The 25,638-nt window shown below is 52.8% G+C and overlaps 7 protein-coding genes across 7 annotated transcripts; 2 read left to right on the forward strand and 5 right to left on the reverse strand.

Annotated features, from left to right (window-relative positions):
• Positions 1-405: 405 nt before the first annotated feature.
• On the reverse strand, positions 406-2,968 carry UAP1 (UDP-N-acetylglucosamine pyrophosphorylase; the record flags this gene model as incomplete). Its single annotated transcript, XM_062941457.1, has 2 exons — positions 518-2,968; positions 406-462 (listed from the first exon to the last, which is right to left on the reverse strand). Exons 1-2 carry the CDS (start codon positions 1,895-1,897, stop codon positions 406-408), a joined length of 1,437 nt encoding a protein of 478 aa, XP_062804308.1. The 5' UTR covers positions 1,898-2,968.
• On the forward strand, positions 2,735-3,718 carry thp1 (uracil DNA N-glycosylase Thp1; the record flags this gene model as incomplete). The annotated part of the gene is made up of 1 exon (XM_062941458.1): positions 2,735-3,718. One exon carries the CDS (start codon positions 2,735-2,737, stop codon positions 3,716-3,718), a length of 984 nt encoding a protein of 327 aa, XP_062804309.1.
• Positions 2,971-7,488, reverse strand: QC764_0002910 (uncharacterized protein; the record flags this gene model as incomplete). The annotated part of the gene is made up of 4 exons (XM_062939731.1): positions 2,971-4,156; positions 4,181-4,416; positions 4,478-7,127; positions 7,222-7,488. The coding sequence occupies 2 exons, from the start codon at positions 7,486-7,488 to the stop codon at positions 7,026-7,028; spliced, it is 369 nt and encodes a 122-aa protein (XP_062804310.1). The 3' UTR covers positions 2,971-4,156; positions 4,181-4,416; positions 4,478-7,025.
• A 488-nt stretch (positions 7,489-7,976) lies between these two features.
• On the reverse strand, positions 7,977-13,025 carry QC764_0002920 (uncharacterized protein; the record flags this gene model as incomplete). Its single annotated transcript, XM_062939732.1, has 6 exons — positions 12,230-13,025; positions 11,315-11,811; positions 8,732-10,991; positions 8,358-8,593; positions 8,193-8,301; positions 7,977-8,126 (listed from the first exon to the last, which is right to left on the reverse strand). Exons 4-6 carry the CDS (start codon positions 8,408-8,410, stop codon positions 7,977-7,979), a joined length of 312 nt encoding a protein of 103 aa, XP_062804311.1. The 5' UTR covers positions 8,411-8,593; positions 8,732-10,991; positions 11,315-11,811; positions 12,230-13,025.
• Positions 13,026-13,591: 566 nt separating this feature from the next.
• Positions 13,592-16,379, reverse strand: QC764_102310 (uncharacterized protein). Its single transcript, XM_062941459.1, has 5 exons — positions 15,454-16,379; positions 15,320-15,402; positions 14,687-15,263; positions 14,316-14,633; positions 13,592-14,258 (listed from the first exon to the last, which is right to left on the reverse strand). Exons 1-5 carry the CDS (start codon positions 15,671-15,673, stop codon positions 13,795-13,797), a joined length of 1,662 nt encoding a protein of 553 aa, XP_062804312.1. The 5' UTR covers positions 15,674-16,379; the 3' UTR covers positions 13,592-13,794.
• A 307-nt stretch (positions 16,380-16,686) lies between these two features.
• On the reverse strand, positions 16,687-19,529 carry NPT1 (nicotinate phosphoribosyltransferase). Its single transcript, XM_062941460.1, has 2 exons — positions 17,318-19,529; positions 16,687-17,265 (listed from the first exon to the last, which is right to left on the reverse strand). Exons 1-2 carry the CDS (start codon positions 18,628-18,630, stop codon positions 17,127-17,129), a joined length of 1,452 nt encoding a protein of 483 aa, XP_062804313.1. The 5' UTR covers positions 18,631-19,529; the 3' UTR covers positions 16,687-17,126.
• On the forward strand, positions 19,162-22,278 carry UTP4 (U3 small nucleolar RNA-associated protein). The gene is made up of 2 exons (XM_062941461.1): positions 19,162-20,385; positions 20,446-22,278. The coding sequence occupies exons 1-2, from the start codon at positions 19,362-19,364 to the stop codon at positions 22,053-22,055; spliced, it is 2,634 nt and encodes an 877-aa protein (XP_062804314.1). The 5' UTR covers positions 19,162-19,361; the 3' UTR covers positions 22,056-22,278.
• Positions 22,279-25,638: the final 3,360 nt, after the last annotated feature.

Raw genomic sequence — 25,638 nt, forward strand, 5'->3', positions numbered from 1 at the left:
CCTCGTGGTATAGGACATCCAAACCCAGCCTTGCGGTAACAACACCATGTCCGGATGAATCTTTTTACCCGCCACTATGGACCAAGAAATCCATTCTCAAGCTGGGCTGTGTTAAGCCATGCTTGGTCCAGAATGGGCTCCATGAACTTGTGTTCATGCTCCCACCGGGATCATCGATGAGCAACGGCCGACACCATCATCCCAACTTTGTTGCCCATGCGCAAAATGGCGCCACAGATGTCCATTATCCTAGATGGGCTATTAAACAAGAACACGCTTGCTTTATGATCGGTTTCACATAGTCCTAACTTTTCCAAATAATAATCCCTCCCTTTCCAGTCTTCCAACGCCCGGTCAGCCATTAATACCCACGCTCAGTCGACCTCCAGAAATCCAAGAGCCGCTCTATTGCAGCATATCCTTGACCTCCTGGCCGCTGTACTTTTCAAGACCCTCACCACCCTGTGCTGTAGTCAGTCAATGCTTTTCTTGTAGGACTTTGGTGGCAACAACTTACATAACTCAACAATGGGCTAACCTCAACACCACCCGCAACCTTGGCACCAGCAGCCTCAAGCCACCTTCTGCCTTGGGCAGTAATATCAGCCCTGCTAGTATCCGGGTCATCCTCACCGGTGCCCGCGGCATTCTTGAGCGGGCTGAACTCGTCCTCGCGGCGCACCTCCAAGCAAGCAAACTTGCTAAGCTCGAGCATGGGGAACACATCAAAGACAAACTGCTCCAGCTTGATACCGTTTGGCTTGGTGGGCTTGACTTGCTCGCCTGACTCGATGTCCGCATAGGGAATCTTCTTGCGGGCAACGTGGTGTGGCAGGCTCTTGGCCCACTCGGGAATGCTCTCGAGGAAGCGGAACGAGTAGTAGTGGTTGACAATGTTGGCGGCACGGAACTTGAGCACACCGGGTTGCTCTGGGTCCTCCTCGGCGGCGATTTGGGGATCAATCTCGCTGTACTCAACCACGTCCGGCTTGCCATTCTTCTGTACAATCAACCCGACGCTTTCAGTGGCATTGCGCTTGCGCACGACCTTGGTGGCAATGTCGACGTTCTTACTCGCCGAAAAGCCAATGAAGACAGGGTCGGCCACCTTGACAAGGCAGTTATCCACGCAGTAAGCGTGAATGTGCTCAATGCCGCGCTTCTTCATGTCGTCCAGCACCTTGGATTCCACCAATGCATTGTAGATACCGCCGTTCCCATCAGGGGCAACAGCAACCTTGCTCTTACTTTCCAACAGAATCTTTCCATCGTTGGAGATGCAGGGGAGAACTCCCTGCTCGAAAATGAAGACGTTTTCAGGGCTGAGGCCAAAGTACCCCTTTTCCTTGAAGAACTGCTCGGTAGGACCCCGGGTTGGCCCGGAGGTCATGACGTACCACGGGACCGTGACCTCGCTGCCAGACTTCTTCTGGGCAAGCTCCTCAATCTTGCGAATACGCTCGGCTTGGATCTGGAACAGAGACTTGTGGGAGGGCAGGCCAATGTCGAAGCAGCCCTTGGGCGCAGAGCTGCCCAACCGTGTGCCTTGCCCACCAGCCATGAGAACCACGGCCACCTTGTTTGCGGCGATCAGATCGAGACCGGATCGGTACCATCTTTCGATATCGGCCGGGTCTGAGTCGAGAATGCTGGCCCGGGCAGCCTCGGGGAGGGGCTCCAGAGACGCTGGCTTCTCATCCTTTGCTAGGGGTGCAAGGGTCTTGGCGAAGATGGTGTTGATGTAGGTAGGGTCGAAAAGGGACAATTGCTGGAAAAGCGAGGCCTTTTCGGTGCTCGAGAGCGAATCCCAAAAGGTAAAGACCTGATCCTGGGCAGCGAGCTCGTACTTTGCCTTGAGCTGCGAGACCTGCTCCGGTGTTGGTTCTTGGGCCGACATTGCTGTGGTCAAAGGTCTGTGCAGTTGAGCTTAGTTAACGGTGGAGAAGTAAGAATAGAGTTGGTAAGCGGCTGCAGTAGTTTAAAAGTGTCCAAAGTAAGAAAGAAGCCTCTGAGGGAAGGGGGTGCTTTTTATTCCAAGAGGGCGAAGCAAGAAAACAAGTCCGAAAGGGGCTTCGACCTCCTGGCAACCCGCCAGCAACGACAGGACCCCGCCGCGCTCTTCCTCAGCTGTTGGGTAGCTCCTGCCCCGCTGTCAGCTCCGAGACAGTGTGACGCCACAGCACCCCGCCGCGAACAATCGATACACCGCCCCAAATTCAGGGGCTTGTGGTGGCAGGGCGATATGTGATTGGCTGATTATTTCGCGGCATGCTTCCCGTTCTCGTCCTTGCTGGGCGACAGCTTCCCCCGGCTTCTTTTTTGGTCCGGATCCGCAGTCAAACACTCAACACGATGTTGAACACGAGAATGGCTTCAGACGACTCTGTGACAAGTGCCACGGCAGCGAAAACTGAGAAGAGAACGGCATGTCATGTTTGTGTCTGCAGTGTGTTGTGAGGGCATGTAGATCATCTGGCAGATGAGTAGACAAGGCCATGGTTGAACAGGTGGCGTTGCTGCCTCGGGGTGGTGGCCATTCAGAGCTCTCCTTTACCTAACCTCCATGCTCATCAAACCATCTACAGGAGACTCTGATCATCTCATCCAAACTCACTCAACTCAATCAATCTCCGAAATTTCACGCCAAGAGACCGATTGTGCCTTCCTCCCTCAAACTCAGTGACTGATATCCCGCCTCCGAAGCGCACCTTTTACTCCATACTCACCATAGAAAATGTCCGAAACATCATCACCCCAAGAAGAAGCAACCGACAACCTCCCCGCCCCGACCTTCGCCGGCCGTCTCAAACTCTCGGAATTCATCTTCACCCCTGAACAAAAGAAATCCATGCCTCTCCAACAACCCCTCCGTAAAAGCCCCCGGCTTCTCGCATCAGCCTCCTCCTCATCAACACCACTCCTCCAACCCTCCCCATCCATACCATCCCCCCTCAAACGCCCCCCCTCGGAACCACCATCATCAATATCCTCCCCTTCAAAACGCAAACGCCCCAAACCCCTCCCCACCCCACCCGGCCCGCTCCCCCTCCTCCCAGACGCCATCGCTCCCAACCTCATCCTCCTCTTCGTCGGCCTGAATCCCGGCCTGCTAACCTCCTCCACCGGCCACGCCTACGCCCACCCGACAAATCTCTTCTGGCGCCTCCTCCACTCATCCGGCATCACCCCCCGCCTCTGCGCGCCACAAGAAGACCGGCTCCTCCCCTCCCTCTTCTCCCTCGGGCTCACCAACATTGTCCCCCGACCGACACGGAACGGGGCAGAGCTTTCAAAGAAGGAGATGGATGCTGGCGTTGCGGTCCTGGAAGAGAAAATCAGGGAGTTTAAGCCGGAGGTGGTGTGTATTGTTGGGAAGAGCATTTGGGAGAGCGTGTGGAGGGTGAGGCATGGGAGGGGGATCAAGAAGGAGGAGTTCAGGTACGGGTGGCAGGAGCGGGGGGAGGATATGGGAAAGGTGGAGGGGGTGGGGGAGTGGAATGGGGCGAGGGTGTTTGTTGCTTGTAGTACTAGTGGGTTGGCGGCTACGTTGAAGCCGAGGGAGAAGGAGGAGATTTTTGGGGAGTTGGGGGAGTGGGTTGTCAAGAGGAGGAGGGAGAGGGAGGAGGAGAAGGGGGTGGGGAGTGGAACAGATGGTGGTGAGGATGGTGGTGAGGGTATAGGGCAGGTTGATGATGCAGAGGTCAAGCAGGAATCATGAAAAGGACAGTCGACGACGATACAGACGACGAGACGGAATGGTCGGAAGGGGCATCAGGGCTCTGGGCAATGATAATGGAAAGGTTTAATCATTTGGCGACTTTTTAGCAGGCATCATTGCACCCCGAATTCATTTCAAGCTTTCAACAATATCGAGAGTTCGGCTTTTTGGTATAAAAAAAAAGGTCAAAAGAGTTCGCGCCCGCCTCCGGTCTCAAGCCCGCAGGTTGGGCCATCCACAGCGCTGCCTAATCTCTATCCGGTTCCTCATGGGTCAGGGTAATCTGGACGTCTCCTCATACCGCTGGGCCACTTCGCCTCCCCCGCCAGGCACGTCCTGGTCTGCGATTGCTCTCCCAAAGTCGGAACTTATATCCCCATGGAGGGAAGGAGCGATAGGGAAGGAGCGATAGGGAAGGAGCGATTGGGAAGGAGCGATGAGGAGGGTTAGGGAAGGAGTGACCAGGTGATGTTGATATTGCTCGTCCCATCCAGGACAGGTTGCTCCTTCCTCGTGACGCAGAAACAGCGAATTCTAGCAGTGGTTCGCTTGTTGAAGCCATCATCCTCCTGATGGTCTCGACTGTGGCTGTCTTGTTTTGTTATGATAGAGCCGAACTTTGATGCCCTCCTCGCCCTGCGACCCAGAGGTTTTATCAACAACTTGGAGAGTTGGTTGATTTATGGCTAGATACTTTCCTGTAAAACATGAGGTTAATGGTTCTCTCGGTGCGTTGTGTCTGGGGGGACACTCACCTATTTGAGAGAGAGCCTAGTCATGCATGATAGAGATATCTTGCACCACCGACCGCTCTGGTTAAAATATCACAAGGCTTGTTAAATCCCATATCCTCCACGCAATTAGAGGTCTGGTTGTTTTTATCGAAAGTAACTAGGATACACATGTTGAACTTATGAACGTCAAGGTAGCGAGGCGTACGGAGATCTTGATTCTGAGTATATATGAGACCATCTCGCGATTAACTATCTAGCATCCGTACCTACCTCGGCAGCGTCCACATATGCCAAGTGCAGTTGGCTCCGCAGATCTCGCCTTGCCCCTTTTGGTTGTACCGATCTCTCTCCTTCCCCCTTATCTGACCTTGCGATATTCCTCTCTCCCGGAAACCCTTCTAATCAAGCGCGCTTCGACGACTATTGAACCCGCAAGAACGACGCGACACCCCCAGCAATGTGTTATCCAAACTCCAAAATCTCAACCACCCCTCTAGCTCCAGTCGCCTCGAAACTTATAACCCTTTTAGGAACACCCAATAACATTGCCCCCCTCCAGGCTCCTCCTCCACAACTACACTTTGTCTGGCACGGATGGTAACATAATCCCAGAAAAGAAAAACCCAGGGCTTACTAGGCTCGGCTGCCCGGCCTGATCTAGTTTGGTCTGGCTGATGAGCTGTCCAAATTATCTGATCTCGTCTCAAAAATTGGAGACGGTGTCAACTGTATTCCTCTCCGCACTGTCAAAGATGCAAAGATCGGGTAGCATGCGGATGAGCAACTAAAGACAAAGCTAGGCTATATTTGGGCGCGAAAAGAGAGAGAGAGACGTGGGGAAACAAAAGAGAAAACAAAATGAGTGAGAAAGGGGGGGAATGGTTTGTTCAGACAGGGCGTTGTTTATATGTTTGGCCGTTAGATCAGGAATTTGGACAACCCCGATATATAACTTTCGTACCTAACCACCATCTATCTAGATAACCATCTCACTCTCACCACCCGCCTAACTGGCCCGAGTAGATCCCACCCCGCCCCCCCATCCCTTCAGGCTGTGTGTGTGGGGACGAAGATGCGTGTGTGGTACACAGGCATCGACCCACTCCTCCCCCCTCCCCCGTCCGCTGCATCACAAAAGCCGTGTCCTATCATGAATTGCCGTCCTATTCCACACTCGCATACCATCCAACCTTGTCCCGGGCTGGTTGACTCTTCCCCCCACCATCCTCACCGTCCTCAGCTTCTCACCCGATCTTGGCAAGTCAGCAATACACAGTAATAGAACGCTGGAACCAGTCTGTCGGGTTCAACAAGCCCAACCAACAACCAAAGAGCGTGTGAGCCGACCCACCATTTCCAAACACCAACCATGACGATTGGTCGTCGAGGAGGGGGTCGTGCATACTCAAACACTGTCGTCGAGATCGCCAATGTCCCCTTCGTATCTGCCTGTCAGATTGTCAACAACTAGCAGAGTAATATCGAGGGTGGCTGGGGCAAAACAGGTCATCTCATGGTTATGGAAGTTGGCTAGATAGGTGCTGTCAAGGAGCGTCGGCCATGATAGACAGGCATGCTTCACGTAAAGGATAGGGCTCCTGGACTCCAGTGCTTGGCGAATTCGGTGTAAGTCTTGCCATAGTCGCTACAGTAACAAATCGCTTTTCTTCAAGTCTGTTGTGTAACCTGGATATACGCGACACCCAATCGCGCTGCTGCCCCAAGGGTGACGAAAAGCGAACAGACCTTCGATGATACATGGCAAACATCCATTCTGTAGCCAACCAATAGACATGGGATGTTCCACACATGCCGACCTGCCACGTACCACACCCCCCCTGTTGTTCCATCTTCGAGCCCTCCATTATGCCTTCCTATCCCCTATAACTCCCTAAACGCCTTTGGCTGAAAGCAACGCTGAACAGTGGAAAGACAAAGCGCTTGTGAGGCCGATCGAAGAACCTCGACAAATCTGAACCAATGGTGGGCCTTCGAGCCACCCATTCGGCAACTCCCATCAATGTCAAGCTCAGTAGATAAGCGAGTAGAGTCCCATAACGTGCGACTGGGCAGGGTTGGAGAAGAACGAAACGTGCTGGCCATTTTCACCTCGAAATCGCACAAGGTTCCCAAAAGCACTGCTGCTCGTCAAGTCGGCGAGGAAAAGAGCTGAAAGAATTGGCCGCAAAAGGCCAGATCATGTATAGATATATATACACGGTAGTGTGTCGTAATATGGATGGTGGTGCGTAAATGTGACACCCCGTGGGTCGACGTGCATACGGAATCGGCGACTTAGAGAGCTGCTTCCGAGTGAAAATGCTGGTTGCTGGCGGGTGTAAGATGGGTGGGCCAACATGTACCTTAGTGCTGGCGGGCTCGCGACCTGGAGGTCTGGGAAGAGGAAGCTGGGTTGTCCCCCCTGTAATGTTTTAGAATGCCACACGTCATTGAATAGTCAACTGGGAGGGGAGAACGTGGTTCATTTATCGCATTACTCCGGCCCTGGCGCTCCCGTCGGGTTGAATGTGGGTACGACCGAAGGTGCAGCAAGGCCGAGGTAAGCGGGTGGGTTATCCCACAGGGGTGCTCTTGTTGTACCCGAGTGGTTTGAGGGTGGTAGAAACAAGCAAACGAGCGAGACTCACTGTGGTCTTCTCGCCGTGAAGATATGCCTAGGGAGCTGTTAGACATATTGCCGTCGACTCGCGTCTGGGTCATTAATGAAACTCACATTGTGCAAAACACACGCTTCTCCTTCTTACTCACCTCCGCCTTGACCTCTTCCACAAAGTCGTTAATCTCGGAAAACGACTTGTTGAGTCCTCTCGCAAAGGGCGCCAGACACAGAGGTTGGAATCCCTGCTTCATAACCAAGTTAAACCAACGGCCAATGTCCCGAGAATATGTGTCTGTCGGCCATGGGTTGAAAGGAATCCGGATGACCTCCTCTTTGATGTCAACGAACCCTACCTCGGCCAGCCGCTGCGTGGTCACGTTGCTGTCGAGACGCATGGATCGGCCAAAGTTGTCCATGACAGTCAGGAGCTCTCCTGTCCACTGCGAAATCAAGGAGCCATTGACAAGTCCGGGATCATCACTACGTGGCGTGAAGTCGATTTCAACTTGCTCGATGTGCCCATAATATGGTTTGAGATGCCTGGAAGCGGTTAGCAGAGACTTGATACAACTTGCTGTTGTAGACTCACCTGTAGGCTTCGGCGTACAACCGCGGCCAGCTTGCAATGCTGCCATTGAGTGTGCGCATATGGATAAGATCCCAAGTACCTGCTTTGAGCTCTTGGGGCCACTCTGATTCAATATCCCTTTGTAAGAAGGTGAGATTGGAGGGGATGCTAACGATCTGTTAGTGTGGATGACTTGGGTAGAGGAAGACGGCATAAACTCACAATTCGGGTTGGATCAAGTTCAGATCCATGCCAACGTGTCTGCCACGTGGGTATTTGCTTCATTACGAAATTAGTACTGAAGCATAAATGAGGTGACCATGAGATGTGAGCAACTTACTCGGCCATCTCGATGGTCCAGATGCCCGTGCCACAGCCGAGATCAAGAATTGATGGTTCTTCTACCGCGACCGGGGCTTTGTGCAGGAGTTCCTTGCGAGCAACCAAGCAAAACTTGTGAAATATGTCTAGGCGGTCTTGCTCATCCTTCACGTCGAGTGGTTAGTCAATCATGTGAACGGATGGACGCGAACTTGGGACCTCTCAACTTACTGCATCAACGGGAAACATGTAAGCACCCTTTTTGTTGGTGCCATACCATCGTCCATTTTCCTGGTACACTTGTGTGTTTTGCTCATGTTGTTGTGATGAGCCGGTGCCGCTGCGGGCGGTGTTAGTTGGGCCGGCTTGGTCATCAGACGCACACAGGAAACTCACTTATAGGAGGACCTTGATGGCTGGGATTCCATCGCCATCCCGCTGTGAATCATCCCAATCCAACAGCTTCCGGATGATCAAAGAGAAAACGGGCGGTAGGTCGCGAATATGAGTATACGGTTGCTATTTGAAATGTTGGAAGTGTGCCAGAGCTGGAAAAATGAGGTTAGAAGACCAGACACAAGATATTTAAAACCGCCGAGCACAGTGTGATCCATACGGAATCGGACAGGCCACTGGTTGGATTAGCTGAACTTTATCGTGGACACGAGCACGAGTGAGGGACGAGGGCATATCTCGTGGAAGCTTCTCAGACACGGGCCCGCCACAATTCCTATGCAGTCACTGGCGGCTAAGAATATGGGACAACTCACCAGTAGCAAATGATCTTTTTGAAGCCAACATTCGCCGTGGTGCCGGTAGAAAGTGGTACGGTGAGCGATGTGTGTGTGGTTTTTTAAGCTGGAAGGAATGCGATATAAGATGATAAAGAGCGGTAAATTAGCTGAGACCAGCGCGCGGTTGCAGGAGCCGTGGCACTGCTAGACGATTTGAGATTGCAGTTGTTGCGGATGACACCCGACTGTTCAAGAGGGTGGGTGGAGCAAATAGAATGGAAGGAAGAAGCTCTTGGACCGGTGTGGCAGGGGGCGCGTGCCTTATTAACCTAAGCAAAGCCACCAGAAGGCGCTACGTCGCAGTGGGTGGTGCGGGAGCCGGGGGGGCTGACGGACAGGATGAACTGCCTGCACCGGGCATGGAGCAGGGGAACCAAAAAAAGCAATGACAGAACCGTCGGGTACATAGAATGGAACTCGGCCTTGATGATCTTGTCAATATGTCTGCTTTGTCGTTTCCTTCCAAATTCTACTCGTCTGCTTTTTCTGGGGGATCAGGGTATCGCGGGGACACCTAGCTCGGTTGCAGGAGCTGCCCGGAGGGATGTGTCGGGGGTCGGGTGGGTTAGGTGGTAAAAGTAAGGGTGTGGGGTTGCAAGCTCCCAGGTAGAAGGTCCCGAGGCCATATTAATACCCTGCCTACCCTGGTATGGAGTATTATTTCTACCTATGTTTGCTTCCCGTCAAGGTACCTGAGGTCCTGTTGTGATGATTCTTGGAGAATACCTACGAGATGCGCACTGTCAAAGTTGCCACCTCTCTCCATCGTTCATGTTTTCTGTTGCACCGTTCCAGCGGTTCGGGTTTGGAAGTAGCCCCTCTTGCGGGCGTCTCCATCGCTCCCGCTCCCGTATCCGGCACTCCAAGTTCCAATGTGCGTAAACACCTCCTTGTTTTCACCAATGCCCGCTGACGTGCCGGCGGCAACTCCGCTTCTTTCTTCATTTTGTTTCAGCGACTCGACCAACCGAGTAACATCGCCAAGCATGTGCATGGCGCTTCACCAGCAGACCCGAGGTGGAGCGGCTGGCAACCAACAAAGCAAGGCTCCAAGATTCTTGTATCCATATCCCACAAAACTATCGCCATTAAGATGAATAAAGAACGTCGGCTCCCAGTCTGTCGGGTCAGGCCATCTGAGAACTTTGAACGAGTTGTAACAAAGACGGCTCAAAAGTTCCCAGATCCGAAACCACAACTTGGTCGCCCACCACCATGATCAGTTCACCGGGCCGCCGCTTGCGGATGGCGCTGTTTCCAAGACGACAGATTGACGTGTTGCGGTTTCCTTATCTCGGATAAACGCACTCACTTCTGCACTTCTGAGAGAAAGCGCGTAACGAAGTTGGGAAGCTGCTGGCTGGCCAGGTGCGCAGTTTAATCAGGTTTCCAAACAGAGTTGCATGCAACGTGGGCTGGAACCATGCCATCATGATGCGTTCCAGCTCCTCACCACTCACCCACTCAGATCATCGCGGCCAAATTTCCGATGCCGCTTCTTCTTCGCGCCATTTCGGAAGCAAGCCTGCGAGGCTGCAAGAGCAGGTACACACCTGCATGTTTCAAGTCGTCCTCGACATCTCCACTCCATCCCTTGCTTCAGCTGCCTATTTCCCTTGGCATTCTCTCATCCGATGCCCTGAAGAGGGTTCACCCCAATCTCACCGAAGCCCAGACGGTGGGAGTTGAAGGTCCTCAAAGGGAATCAAGGCCCGGTCAGCTGTCCAGGGCCGCTTTTGTCCAACGTTGTTCGCTCCGAAGTTGGCGTTTCCAGCGGTTGGGGGCACCGATTGTTTTTTCCCTGCTCCTGCTGGGCTCCTGTCAAGCGGCCAGCGCCGCCCCTGACCCTAGCTGCCTGCGCAACCAACCTCTTCTTTTGATTGGTTACCGACCTGTCGGGTCGTCCCACTTTTTCTTCCCTCTCCTCCAACAGCGAGACATGAGTGGCATGGGAATGGCTCCCTGACCTCTCTCTCTCTGTCTCAAGCACCCAGCCCAGTCAATTTGCTTCCCACTCGGTGGATGTCATAGACGCGTGAACCCTGAATCACGGACTGGCGCGCTTCACCGACGACCCGCGGATTCCGTCGGAATTGTCTCCGAAAGCTGTGCGCTCTGAGGTTTGTCCACTGGGGCTACCTGTAACCTGGTATGCCCTCACCTCTCGGTCCCGAACCAATTAGCATTGGCTAACTAAGCGGCGTCAGGGCAGGAGATTCATTGCGTCGTAATAAACCTGCTTGGTCTGATGAGCCCCTCACTTCTCACCGGCCGAGCCTACACTAGAGGCGGCGCTGGCGGCCCAGGATGGTCAGAAGAGCACGAAAGAGTGGGGGAGTCCTGCATCTTGTATATGTGCAAGTTCGGCATGTGTTCTGCTATGCTGACCGCCTTTTCTATTACTTGCAGCTGCAGGGTGAAGCGAGGCCCTTCGGGGGTGTAGACCTTGTTCTCAATTCAACAGCGTCGTCTCGTAACTAAACCTGCCGAGCGTGTTGTACCATCGCCCCGAAACTTCTCGGCATAGAGAAAATGACGAATCAGCTTGGGTGGACATATTCCTGGGCTTGGCCTGGAAGCTCCTTTCAACGGTGTTTCCACTGGCTCGGCTCCACATTTCGCGGCTCCTATCCATTAGACGACAAGTATGAAAGTATGAGAGATGCTTGTCCACCAATTCTGCGCGACGTGATGACAAGACTACTGCACCAAGAATAGCAAACATGGTAGGTGAGGTGTGGCAGTCACCCTCCATAAAGGCTGAACAACTAACCAGATGCCAGAGAATGCGTCCACAGAGGCAACCCCGGGCCGAGACGTCGCCTGCCTTCGGGGTCTCTTCCCACACCTAGTTTATGCCGGTCTCCCAAGCCATCACACCTTGCCAGGGGTCGACCGCTCCACCGGGTCATATCTCTATCTCGAGGTCGACATCTTGGAAAATCAATCTACTAGTCATACCCGCATGACATGGCGGCGCGGTGCCGTCACCAGACTCACATTGCCACCTGTTGGTTCTTGAACCGTGGAACTAGTGGCGGCATGGTTGACTAAACCTGTTGATTTGGCGATTCAGCGAGTAGGGAAATAATAGACTGGCACGGGTAACCAACAGGACATGCCCGGTGAAGTGGTGTTGGGGGCCGGTCCCAGTAGTCTGGGTGGTTAGATTGCCCGCCGTTATGCCAGATTGGGGCACAACAGCGTCTTCCCCCCCCCCCTCCTCCCCTGCTCTCCCCCCCTCTCCATGCTGTAACACAGGAGGGTGGTGTGGGAGGGTGGGAAGCTATCTTCTGGCGATGGATGGTGTGGTGGAGTCTACATCAGCAGTTGGGCCAGTAGATTCAGCGATTCTGCTTTGGGGAAGGCTCTTTGTGGGTAGGGTAGGGTAGGATGGTCCAGGCTGGGACTAACGCTGCGCTCTATTTCAGTTTAGGGGGGAAGCTCGAGCCCAAGGTAGGTACACAGTGTTACTGACATACCGATATGCAAAGTACTTTGCGGTACTTTCTTTGCCCTTCTCGGAATATCGACGGCCACTCGGATGGGATGGGAGGCTGCCTGGACTTGCGCTGTACACTGTGAGAGGTGACACTCGTTACTGGAAAGTACGAGGGGCGGGCATGACGAAGGTTGTGCGGTTGCCGACGTGCCACAGAGCCTTGTAAGGTTTCGAGGCGTTGTGACGGGTAGCTACGAGGTCAATGTATTCCCATACTGTCCGGGATGTATGTGACCACATCTTGTGTGGACGTGACTCGGCCGGCAAAGGAGCAAGCTAAGACCAGCCTCGCCTCGGTGAGGCACTGGAGGGCCTGTTGCTCTAGCTCTTTATTTTGGCCAGAAAGAAATAAAGAGGACGAGGAGTGAGCGAGTGACTTGGACGGATGGTCACATACCTTACTCATAATATGCGGTGTAGTTGCGGCCTTTGCTGGCTTGGACGGCCGTTTGTCTGTCTCACTCTGACCTTCTTTTTCTTGTGATACCTACCGGGGAAACCGGAAGTTGAAGAATGAATGACAGGTGGTGTCGCACCAGTAAGCACCTCGGGGGCAACCAGCCGGTGAGAGTTTTGATGTGAGGCTCACAGGCCTCGGGCCGGTTTTTCTCTGCAGGTTTTGCGGCGGTTGAGATGCCAGATCGGTCGTCATTCGGGGAAAGATTGAGCCCAGCCCTTCACAATCTGATTCACTTGACGCGATGTTTGGCTTCATGTTCAGTTGGGAGTCGAGACACTCGCTCTTTATGGATCGACCTTGACGGGCCGATACATGTTGTGATTTGAGACTTTCGACTGGATTTGTTTTTTGGAGTGGGAAGATCATACTGATCACATGCCATAGATGACTCAAATGTCGAAACTGGGGTACCATAATACCATAGCTTTGGGAAGATGTTGAGTTTGCCTTAGGCTTGTGGCTATCCCTGGTTTGAAAACTAGAAGTAACAACGTTTGTCTAATTAGCGGCGATCCCGAGAAATGTAGATATTAGCGGTGATCGGGAGGAGGTTATCATATGATTATGTAGGTATAAATTGTTTGTGCGTTCTTTCCTCGTTGATTTAATTCTTTCTATGCTGTTTTGTTCTCCATCGCTTGCTCCTTCCTCAGTTGGTAACCGGGGTGTAACTCAGGGCAGGCACTTAAGGTGCTCTTTCCCCAGCCACCTGCTGTTTTCTACTGGCGTAATGGCCCTTCCTGGACTCACTAGTTTCCCAATCCATTGACTATGGAACTTGATAAGTAAACAACTTTGTTGTTATCGAGAATGGAAGCAGCTTGTAATCGCCAGACATTCGTAGTCACTCTCCCACTTCGAGATAAAGAGCGTGATCAACTTCCGCAATGTTTTAGAACAAGGAATACAAAAGTGGCATCTGACTTCACTCATAGGCAGAACGCGGCATCCAAGCTTTGATATGGATAGACATCTTTCTACTTCGTCAAAATTGTGTCTCAACACAAACCATGCACTTGTTCTCAGTTGCTATACAAGGTGACCTGCATAACCTCTACTCTTTCACAGGTACACCTCCTACTCTTTCCCCTTCTTCTCCCCAAAACCCTCTGCTTCCTGCCCACCACCAGGTGCCGCCCCGTGCAGCACTTGATCATCATGAACCACGTACAGGCCCATCACCTTCGGCCCCGGATAACTCCTCCTCGCGTGGACGACCCACCAAGCCATTGTGATAACCACCACCCCAGCCAGGATAACAGAGTTGTAGTTCATAATCTCGGCGTTGGTGGGGAGGGCGTAGGGGAAGCAGTAGAAGGTGTCGAACAGAGTGATGAACAGCACGGCTAAGATGTTGATGACGAAGCCGGAATTGCCGAGGTGGAAGGGGCCCTTGGGGAAGTGTTTCCGACCCGTCAAGACGTTGGCTGCAAAAGGGATGGCGTAGGAGACGGTGGTGAGGATTATGAAGGAGCCAGCTAGGTTCAGGAAGGCCACTTCCGAGCCGAGGGGGATGGCGCCTATGCCTGTGGCTATTATGGCTGTGGGGTGTTACCTAGTGGACGGTGGAAAAAAGGGATGTGATAGAGAGAACTTACCAACAAACAACGTCGCCGGCACTGGGCAGCTGAGCCTTTCGTTGACCTTGCTGAACAGTGACGACAAGGGCACAGCATTATCCCGAGCCAGAGCCCAGTAGATCCGAGAATTGGTCAAGGTCGTGCCAATGCAGCAAAGCATCGAGGCACACCAGATGATGAACAGCAACCCGAACGTTGCCCCCAGGTTCTGGTTCCCTTCCCCATCAGCAGTCGCCTGAAGGTAAATATCCACCAACGGGTAGGTGTTAATCCCCCCTTGAAGGATCCCAAGGTCGGTAATGGCGTAACAAAGCGCAATCGCAAAGCAAAAGGCATCTGTTTTGATCAGTCAGCCTCCATCACAAAACAAACGTCTCAGGAAAACGCACACAAAAACCCCAACCCAATCTGCAAAGCGATAGCAATGGGCAAATCCCTCCTCGGATGCGGCAGCTCCTCAGCCATATGCGTAATCGCATCTGGCGTTCCCACCGTAAAAGCCCCATTAAGCACTCCCAGCAAAAACGCCACCCCTCCCTGCCAACCCGTCAGGTTGTTCTCGTCAAAACTCCCCCAGACGAAATAGTTACTCGCCCGCTGCTTTGGCATGGCGGCCAAGACGATAATCGTGACGATCCCGCCCACAATCACAAAGAACATGCCCGCGTTCTGGGTGTACGGCAGGAGCTTGTTGCCAAAGATGACGGTCAAAATGCAAATCCAGAGAACGAGGAGGTAGGCGATGTAGACGTGCCAGGGCTCGAAGGAGTAGGTGTCGCGGTGGTAGATGACGTACATGCTGACGGTGATGTTGGCCGTGATCTGGACCAGGGCGGCGAGGTCGAACATCCAGCCGTAAAAGTTGATCCAGCCGGTGAGGAAGCCGAGGAAGCGGCCGTGCTTGGGGCCGCCGGCGATGGTGGCCCAGTGGTAGACGCCTCCTGCTGTTGGGACGGAGGAGGCGAGCTGGGGGATGTTAGAGTGCTGTCTTGGAGGTTATGGCGGAAGAAAAGGGGGAATACCTCTGCTAGTCCTAGGCCGATGAAAGTGTAGTAGAAGAGGGCTACGATCAGCCCGAAAATGAGGCCTGGTGGGCCGCCGTTTACTGAGACAATGTTAGTTTATTGCATTTGAGTTGGTGATGATGAGGACATACGTATAGAGACCGAAATGGATGACCCCAACGCTACCCAGGCATTGTCAACCGTTACTGCGATCCCTGCCAACCCCAAAAGGCTGTACTGCCTCTTCAGCTGATCTCTGTACCCGGAATGATTGACAACAACTCCATTCTCAACCGCAGCCACCGTCTCGTCCTCTGATCCGCCATCTAATCCGTTCTTCTTGGGTAGTGGTTCACTGTTTGGGTCGGCCATGGTGTAAAACTGAGATATTGTCTTCAACTATGTACCATAAAGTAAACCACCAAACGGGAAACTTTTGAATACTTATCAATACTTTGCAAACACCCGCAGCCAACAATGCCAAAAAGTGATGAAATCACAAAATCACAAACGAAAACCTCTCTCCCTCCATGGTAGAGAGATAGTGGCCAAATCACAAGCACCGTAACTCTCTACCCTCAATCCATTGGTTGAACCAAAAGCCATATGGCAGGCAGATAGATAACAAGCGCCCAAAAATGGGCGTTGATAAGAAATTTCGAAGGATCTAAAATGCCGTAACAGTGATGGTAACATAGTGCTCTCCCTCTTAGATGTGAGTGGTGGTTCGAAAGCGCCTCAGGCAAGCTGTGCTGCATGTAGCTTGCAGCCAACGGCATGGGTTCGGAGGTAGGCCGGGGATGAGCCTATTGGGTGGTTGCGTTATCGGATGTGGCTCTTTGGTTCTCGTCATCTATCGGCGGATTGCTCATTGTCCCTGGGGAAAGCCTCATGGGCGTGGGGTAATATGTAATTTGAGGCTGAGAGTTGTCAATGTTGAGGGTCGGTCCGCCCGAGTATGTTCTTAGATGGGATTGAGTGGGAGATGTTGCTTGCATGGTAAAGCCATTCATTGGCTGTATGACAGGTGCAATCACATAAAATAGCCGAGTAATTGTGTCTGAAGGAATGTATGATAATGACCCGATTGATGCTGTAACGGTTCGAGTGCGGCATCTGTGTATCAGTGAGGTGGGATGATGCGTCCCTGCAGTTTGTGTAACCAATCATCCAGATATGCATCTCCAATCCACAACGCGAGGATCAATTAGTTGTTGAATGTGTACCTACGATATTGGCTGTGAAGACCCGAAGAGCAGGAAGTAAAGCTGGACCAGAGCCATTGGTATTAACTGACTTCCGTACCTAGTATGTTAATGTCATAAAATTATCCGTAATTCACCTAGCAGGAATATGAACCATGAAGTTGTCTGCTTCCCCACATCCCGCTGGGGCAGGGTGCCATTGCATAAACCTTTATCAGACTGGACCTTCCAATCACCACTGCTATTGCAAGACTGTATCGAATTTATAAGTCAGCAGTGTTCCTCTCACATCTGGGACACTGTCTCCAGCACCCATTTGCGCCGTTCCGGACAAACTACTGCACGTCATAGATAACGGCTGCCAAACGTGGGGTACTAGTTGTTCGACAACGGCGACAAAGCTTGCTGCGAAGAAGGTTTCCGCGGAGACGAGAATGTATGAACTTGCAATGGAAATGTCTGTAGAGTTCTTCGGTAGCTCTTCCGCTCTATCCCAGGTATAAGCCTACTAACCATACTAATAAAAAAGCAGATAACCTCCCATATCGATACCGACCATTAACCCTGGAAAATGCATGCCCACGCACGACCGCCCACAGCAGAATTGGAAAGCAGAAAAATCACTGCTTGGTGCTGTCGTCCTCGCGGCCCCATCTCGCCGACTCATCGCCCTCTTGCCATTCTTTTTCGACATAGCCAAGTTGGCGCTTCACCTGCTGAACGGTCTCCTTGTCGCCAGTATTTTTGCCAACGTTGTCACTAAATGTCCCTGTTAGCCACATTTCATTGGGCCACCAAGACTGATACTGACCTGATCTTGATGGCGGGCCTACCTGCCGCTGAGCTCAGCTTGATGACAATGTTGAGAGGCGTCGACTTCTTTCCGGTCGTTGTGTGAACGAAATCGTTGGTCAGGAATGTCCCAACACCAAATGTGGGCTGGAAACCCGCTTCCTCTGATACTTGCTTGTACTCCAAGCACCGGTCAATGTTGAGAGAATCGGAAAAGACAATGACCTTCTTGTCATGAATTCCCTGCTCATCATAAAACTTGCGCATAACCTTGACGAAAGTCTTGGGGTCTCCTGAGTCCTGTCGGACACCAGTGAAAACATCGGCGTATGTCTTTTCAGTCTTGGCCGGCTTGGTGGCCGAGGTCACCGCCGAGATGAAGGAATCAGCAACACTGGGCTTGCGGTCCGTGTGCTGGGGAGCCGGCTCTCCCAGATGTCTGACGGGTTTGCTGAAAGCCTTGAGAAACTCGGGAGTACCAAAGGTGTCGGTCAAAGCAATGCCGAGAACACCCTCACCGAAGCATTCAACCCAGCGGTAGAGAGCCTCCTCGGTAGAAAGTGTGTAATCACCGACGATAGCAGCAGTACCCATGAACCATTCGTGAGCGACGGTGCCCACTGGGGGGATGCCAAAGCGCATGGCAAGGTGAACGTTGCTGGTCCCTGACAGCTTTCCAGACCAGCCCTTCTTTCCCGCTTCCTTGCTGGCCTTGGTCAGGCCTCTGAAAACCAAAGCCTGGGTGTGATAGTCTCTCCGTCGACGGGTGCCGAATTCTGAAAACACACAACCGGCCTCGAGCAGGCGCATACCCTTCTCAAAAGCCTGCTCCTCTTGCCCATCATACGTCCAATCGGTATCCATAAACTTGAAATAGGCTTCAGAGGTCAATGCCAACAGAGGGATTTCGTACAGAATCGTTTCCAGCCAGGTACCGTTGATCTTGATGTCCAACTCTCCAATGTCGTCCTCGGAACCAGTGTCCTCGCTACCTGGAGAGAAGGTGGTTGTTACTTGCTCCCTCGGCCGGAGGCGGAATTCGGAGAGAAACTCAAGATATTCAGGGGTGAAATATGGGCAGTGCTGCTTGAGGTACTGGAGCTCCTCAGCTGACAAGGAAATATTGCCAAGCTTCCTGATCTGCTCCTCGAGCCAGTTGAAAGCCTTCCGTGAGAGCTTCTTCTCGGGGGTTCGGTTGGTGAAAGCATAGGTGACTGGTACATCTTTGTAATGCTTGAGGACGGCGCATTGCATCGTCAGCTTGTACAAATCTGTATCCAGAAAAGAGATGACACCCTCTGGGTAGGGTGAACCGCTGTTGAAGTTAATCATAGTGTATGATGACTTTTGTTGCTACAGGAAAGACTGAGGTAGGTTGGGTTCTGGTGGAAAATTGTGTGCTTCAAAAACAAGCTTCCTAGGTAAGAAGGTAGGTAGGTCCACAGGCAGGTGACCGTTCAAGAGAGACTGAAATATGCGGCGCCTCTTGGCTTTTGAAACGTGTAGGCTCTAGGAGGCGTTGGGTGGCTTGGTGAAATTGACAATGATTCAGAAGGACAGAAGAGAAAAGTAAGAGAACTAGCAATCTCTAGGTTGTTTGGCTGCCTCTCAACCTCCGTTTCTCTCCAACCTCTCGACAGAATGCCTCGGTGTGTGGACGATGACACAACCCCTCCAAACGGGAGCGATTGCAGCGTGGGGTTGGTGGGCACGGCATGTTTTCCGAACAATTTACTGGCACGAGTGTCACCTTTGTGATCCATGTTTTCTGTAGCACGGTCGGTGGTGTTGAAAGGCCCACTTGGAGTGCACGAACCACAGCTTAATTGACTGACCGACTTCACCGACTGGGAGCTTGGCTAACGGATTGAAGCGGCAGAAAAAAAAAAGTTCACAGGCAGCTTCACTGGTCGCGACAGAGGAAAGCGCCCCGCCAAATAGCAGTAACCCAAAGAAAAACAGAATTGTCAACCAACTCAACCAGCTGCGCGCGCCGAGATATACACCTTTTTTTCTTACCTTTCCCCTCGCCGACGCCCGAGGCCGACGACCAAGTCGGAAAAATGGATATCCACCGGTGCCGTTTTGTGCAATATCCTCCCCAAGCCATCAATTCCGTCGCCTTTACACATTCCTCGCTTCCCTCGACCAGCGCGGGCAAGAAATATCTACAGAAACATGTCCAGGTCCGGCTGGCCATAGGAAGGGCAAATGGCGACATTGAGATCTGGAACCCCGCCAATGGCGTGTGGCATCAAGAACTCGTGATTCCTGGGGGTGAAGACCGCAGCGTCGATGGCTTAGTCTGGGTTACGGATCCTGATGAGGAGATGACTGATGGCAAAATCATCTATGGAAAATCGAGATTGTTCAGCATTGGGTACAGCAACGAGATCACCGAATGGGATCTGGAAAAGGCCAGAGCCAAGGTACACGCGAGCGGGCAGCACGGCGACATCTGGTGTCTGGGTGTCCAGCCACTCCCCAACAAGGCGACTGTCAACACCAGCCGGAAGCTTGTCGCAGGCACCGCTGATGGCAACCTGGTTCTCTACTCGATCGAGGACGGCGATCTCAAGTTCGAGAAGAGTTTGATCAGAACACCTTCCAAGAAGGTCAAGTTTGTCAGCATCACCTTCCAAAACCGAAACGTCGTCGTCGTCGGCTGCTCCAACAGCACAATATGCGCATATGATATCCGGAACGGGGAGCTGGTGAGACAGATGTCCCTGGGCGCAGATCTTTCGGGAGGTCCTAAGAGTATCATTGTCTGGGCTGTGAAGTGCCTTCCTAATGGCGACATCGTCTCAGGCGACTCGACCGGCCAGGTGCGCATCTACGATGGCAAGACCTATACTCAGGCGCAAAGAATCCAGAGTCACAGCCAGGATGTCCTGAGCTTGGCTGTTGCCTCTGATGGATCCAAGATCTTCTCTGGCGGCATGGACAGAAAGACCTCGGTGTTCATCCAGGTTCCTGGGCAAAACCGCCGGTGGAGCAAAAAGTATCACAGGAGATATCACACGCATGATGTCAAGGCGATGGCTTCTTTCGAGGGCAAGGGCATGAGCGTGCTGGTATCTGGCGGTATGTTTTGATCGGATAACCGTTGCCCCGAATTGCAAACTGACAAGATCATGATAACAGGTCCCGACGGCAACCCCGTGGTGATGCCCTTGCGCATGGCCGGAAACGAGAACCATAGAACATTGCCTAATCTTCCACAAGCATCTGCCGTGGAGAGTGCTCCTAAGGCGCGCTTCATGCTCAGCTGGTGGGGGAACGAGGTCCGACTCTGGCACCTGCCCAGCCCAGCCCAGCAAATCCTCCACGACGCGTCCGCCACACAAAACTTCACCTCGCAGAGCCTGCGCAAGAACCGCAAGCTTCTCGCAAAGATCTTGGTCAGGGGCGAATCTCATATTTCATCCGCCACCATCAGCGAAGATGGTAAGCTCCTTGCTGCCGCCACCTCTACAGACATCAAAGTCTTCCAGCTCAATTACGCCACTGGCCAGCCACTCGAGATCAAGAAGATCGATCTTGATACTTCTGGCCAAGGCGCGTCCAAGGTCCAGATTGCGCCCAACAAGCAATGGATCTCGTGGGTTGAGGATGGAAGCAAGGTCATGATCGCCAAGGTTCAACCTACCGAAGACGGCAGCTACACCATCTCGTCTCCTTCAAAACTCGCCCGTCTTAGACGTCAGATCTCCAAGAACCTCCTTCTTGGTGGGCTCGGCAACTACAACAGGAACATCACCCAACTCACCTTTTCCCCCAACAGCAAAATGCTCGCCGCTGCCGACTTGGCCGGGTACATGGACACCTGGGTATTACGCGTCCCCGGGGACGCCCCTTTGACCAACGGCACGACGACGGCCCACCACTCTGATGACGAGGCCTCATCCGATGACTCTTCGTCAGACGAGTCCTCTTCTGAGTCCTCGGCGGACCCCAACGCGGAGCGCTGGACCCGCAGCCCCAACGCCCGTCTCCTTCCCAAGCTCTCCTCTGTCCCTGTGGTGTTGTCGTTTTCTCCGAGGGATGATTACTCCCTCTTGGTGGTGACCATCCAGAAGCAGGTCCTTGTGTTCAGCGCCCTCCAGGGGGTGCTGTCCGAGTGGTCGAGGAGGAACACGTACCCCAAGCTCCCCGAGCGGTTCAGGATTACGAGGGACGTCATGAAGGGCGTTGTCTGGCAAGGGGAGAGGATCTGGCTTTGGGGTGTGAGCAGCTTGTTCATGCTGGACTTGTCTAGAGATTTGGAGTTTGCCGAGGGTGCGACTGTTGTCAAGGGGAAGAAGGACAGGTCCAAGAAGAGGAAGAGGGTTGACGGGAGCGGTGCGGGGGGGAAGATGGAAGAGAGGGAGGTGATTGGGCCGCAGGTGGTGAAGAAGATGGTGCAGGGGGAGGATGGGGAGACGAGGTGGGAGGAGATGGAGCTGGATGGGGAGGATGACTGGGCGAGTACAGCTGGGGGGAGTGAGTTTGAGGATGATGAGGAGGAAGGGGGTGAGCTGATGAAGTTGAGACAGGGGGAGGAGGAACATGAGGAGGAGGAGGGGGCTAATGGGACTGTGGCGGTTGCGGAAAAGGACAAGAAGGCGAGGTGGTGGTTTACGTATCAGTTTAGGCCGATATTGGGGGTTGTCGGGCTTGGGGAGGAGGAGAGTGAGATTGCTGTTGTGGAGAGGCCGGTGGAGGCGGATGGGGGTAAGGAGAGGTATTTTGGGGAGGGGGAGTGGGAGAGGTGAATGTGAGGAGGCTTACGACGACGTTGAGGGGGTAGTCTTGGACATGAGCCGGGTGGATTGTCCAGATCTGGTGAAGGCATTGCGATAGGTTGCCTTTACGGTCAGAGGACAGTGTGTGGGATTGCACAAGAGATGTAGATGGTTTCTGTAACTAAATGGCTTTTCGAGTTTCTAAAAAGATGGGAGTTTTATGTAATGGAATAATCGAGCTGGTTAGATGGTATCCGTTTGGTGTGCGTGATGTAGAAGATGGCGTGTTGGTATGCTTTGATGCAGGTATTTCATTCAATGTTGATGATACTGCCAGTCAGTCACATCTTCAAGTTCTGTTGATTTGTCTGTCTGACCTCAAGCAAGCACACAAATCAACTACCTATCTACCTTATCCCTGGGGGGGCAGGACAGACATTAGTGGTGTCTCCCTCCTCCATCACTTCCATCCTCTGAACTACTCTAATACCTCCGAAACCTCACATTTCCCACCCCCACACTGCCTAGGTACCTTGTAGCCGTCGGGGAGCCGGACGATCAACATCCCCCTCGGCCTTTTTTCTTCCCTACTAGTCGTAGATGGAGAGAGGTAGGTATGTATCACAGCATCTCTCGGTTCGAACTTGAGCAACCTAGGGAAAAGTATACCCGCTTCATCAAGTGGACTAGGTAGGTCTAGAACAACCAGAGCAAGGTAGGGAGGGAGCGGTGGTGTCAAAGGATAAAAGCAGTAGTATCACCGTGTACTGCAGGTCGGTTGTCTGCTGATAATGGGGCATCATCATTCAATCGTCTTCCACGTATTACGACAACGGTCGAGGTGGTGTCACTGGTTTGTATGTCTACGTTGCGTAGGCATTTGCCGGCTTGTCCGAGACATTTTTATTCAGTACAGTAGACATCATCTCGGCCGGGTGAACAAGCTACTTGATCTGAATTCGCCGTCTCCAGGGTCCGTAGGTTTGATCTCCATCCTGAGAGTATCCCTCAAGCAGGTGAATAGACCATCTTTCATAAACCTATCCATACTCCCTGACCGGGTCAGGCCGGAGCGGGGAGCCTCACATCCGAACAAGCAAGCAGCAGGCCCGGGTATGTAAGATGTTCCTTTTCCGGTCTTAGTGCCACGACGAGGGGGGAGGAGGCTCTTGAGCCAAACGAGTTGGTTGGTTGGTTGGCTGGCTGGGTCGGGTGGGTTGGGAAGAAATTTCAGAGAGACGCGCGTCCTGTCCTGGCCATTGCTTGTTCACTGACTGTGGGTTTGCTTGATGGCTTCTTGATCCAGTTTGGGGTTGCGGCCTGGTGGGGAATGTTGGAGCCAAGAAGAGGTTAGGAGCGAGTTTGGTTGTTGGTGGAGAGTTGCGTACAAGGAGCGGTGTTGAGTTCTCAAGTCTTGATCTTGCTGTGTTACTGAGAAGCCAGGTAGAGCTTCGGGCGGTGTCTTTGATCATGTTGGTGCTGCTTTGGGGTTCGGGTCCTTCTGAAGCCCTCGACAGCAAGTGGTGGCCGAAAGGAGCATCTGGATGACCGAGCTCGACATGAATGATTAACCTTCCACGTATGAACCTTGATATGACCGAGATCGAGACGGGGAGACGTGGTATAGCGGCCCGAACGGGAGCACGGGATGTTAAAGGAGACGTACGAGCCGTTCATACCGAAACTGGACCGACAGCTCTACGCTCATCATTATGAGATGACACCGGGCAATCTGCATGCCAGTCATATCAACCCCAAAGCCAGGAGACTACCGCTCCCGTGTCCCCCACGAACAATATAACCATCCTGATACCTTCCTGTGCTATTCGGGGAGGTTTGGGATATGGTCCCTGCCCCAAATCATGTGTCAGGTTGCAAGAGGTCGTCCACGTAAGACACGGTTACAAGCGTGCTCCTAAAGGGGAGCGGTCGAGTCTGCCGGGTGCGTGGGCCATCGAACGGCTTCTTATAAAGTGACAAAGTGCCAAGACCGAGACTAATCAATCTGGATTCTGCAACGCCTACCCATTGTCTGCCCGGATTTTCGAGAGCAGAGGGGGTTATCAAGACATCCGAAACAAGAGAAAGATAACAGGAGATGGCTGACACAAACAGGTTGTTGTGGCCCTAGACGACCTCGGCAACGAATGAGCGACGTGCAGTGGTCTGGAAGGCGTAGAAGGCTGGCAGGCTGGCAGACCAGAAGGCTGACGAAATGGTTGATTCATCATGTTGTCTGGCTGTCTGGGGAGTAAACGGCGTGGCGGCCATCTGCAAAAGTCAGATGAAGAGGGTCAAGGCGCCGCGTAATCGCTGCCCTGAACGCCACTGCAGACACACCCCTCTCTAGCCACAGTGTTCCCGGTTGGCTGGGCCTTCTTTCTTACACTGTGTTGACGACTTGGTTCTAAGTGAGCGCTGACCAGTATGATCCTCTCATGCTCTGCTGCCCCAAGTTATGTTGGAGATCAACGTATTCGTGTAGGCCTCATTGCGACCTGTGGAGCACAAGAACGGTTGATCCATGCTGCTAATGTCTTTCGTTTCTCGCCGTCTCCTGACTGATTGATGACCGGACTGGTTCGGGGGCACTGGAAGTCGTCAGTGCTGGTCCATGCTTGAGTAACCTCGAGGAGGTCATTCGATGGCTTTTTTCATCCCGTTTGGGGAAGGAAGTTTTGGTGAGTGGCAACAAGGCGTCAGCTCATGTTGAATCGCCGTGTCAGCAGTCGCGAGTCGAGAACAGATGAACTATAGCGTCGAGGAGGTGGAAAAGATCAAATGTTGGATATCACATTGTACACTCATGATCCTGGCTGGCACAGTGTGCCGGGGAGCGGCTCTTGTTAGGTAGTGGAGGCAGCAAGGCCAAACGGTTGCTAAAAGTGTTGACGCCTTTTTGCCTGTTGCTTCAACCGCCCAACAGTAAATGGTCAGTGAGGATATCACAGAGTGCTTGGCGGTATTAATAGTACGGGACCGATTCGGTTGTGTAATGTTGGACACCTGCACACACAATGGACAATGGCATTCGGATTCGAGATGACCATTCTGGAATCTACAGCTGCTTGATGAGAAGGAAGAAAGAGTCGGAAGGACCGTGATTGGCTGGACTAGATCTCCCAGCCACAATCGGGAAGTGGGTAGAGGCTAATAAGCCACGCCTCGTCATCCTAGACTGTGGATCATCTTCAGTGTCTGACTGCAACCCAGCGACAAGCGAGGCGATCATCTGTTGTTCAGTTTCCGGAGGATTTCGAGAGGGAAAGTGTAGATATATAGGAACGGGGAAATCGTAACGAAAAATGACTCCGTTCCGAATGGATGGACCCTGATATTTGGCAGCGTCTTGGTGTTCTCTTGGGTGATGCTTGAGGCGGAGGCCGATGCGTGTGCAAGACGTCTTTGGGGCGGAGGGATCTGGCAACGGCCGTTGATTGGCCCGGGCGTGGGTGAGAACGCGCGTCCAGTCCAGTCTGGCACCCAAGACGCCTCTTCTCCGTGCGTCCCCCTCCTCCCTCACTTGCTGTTTGTTCCCTAGCGCAGATGCCAGATGCATCGACACCCCCTCGGCAGAAGACATTTGACTCTTGAGCATACGTACTGCAGTCTT

This window comes from Podospora pseudoanserina, chromosome 1 (genome assembly GCF_035222485.1).
Source record: "Podospora pseudoanserina strain CBS 124.78 chromosome 1, whole genome shotgun sequence".
Taxonomy (NCBI): domain Eukaryota; kingdom Fungi; phylum Ascomycota; class Sordariomycetes; order Sordariales; family Podosporaceae; genus Podospora; species Podospora pseudoanserina.

What these genes read in the sequence shown, in the direction of transcription:
- UTP4 (XM_062941461.1), top strand. Translation starts at nt 19,362, where the DNA reads ATGGATATCCACCGGTGCCGTTTTGTGCAATATCCTCCCCAAGCCATC. An exon ending in GAGCGTGCTGGTATCTGGCG is followed by an intron (nt 20,386 to 20,445) that starts GTATGTTTTGAT and finishes TCATGATAACAG; the next exon opens with GTCCCGACGGCAACCCCGTG.
- NPT1 (XM_062941460.1), bottom strand. Translation starts at nt 18,630, where the DNA reads ATGATTAACTTCAACAGCGGTTCACCCTACCCAGAGGGTGTCATCTCT. An exon ending in AGGCCCGCCATCAAGATCAG is followed by an intron (nt 17,266 to 17,317) that starts GTCAGTATCAGT and finishes AGGGACATTTAG; the next exon opens with TGACAACGTTGGCAAAAATA.
- QC764_102310 (XM_062941459.1), bottom strand. Translation starts at nt 15,673, where the DNA reads ATGGCCGACCCAAACAGTGAACCACTACCCAAGAAGAACGGATTAGAT. An exon ending in ATCCATTTCGGTCTCTATAC is followed by an intron (nt 15,403 to 15,453) that starts GTATGTCCTCAT and finishes ACATTGTCTCAG; the next exon opens with TAAACGGCGGCCCACCAGGC. An exon ending in GATTGGGTTGGGGTTTTTGT is followed by an intron (nt 14,634 to 14,686) that starts GTGCGTTTTCCT and finishes TGATCAAAACAG; the next exon opens with ATGCCTTTTGCTTTGCGATT.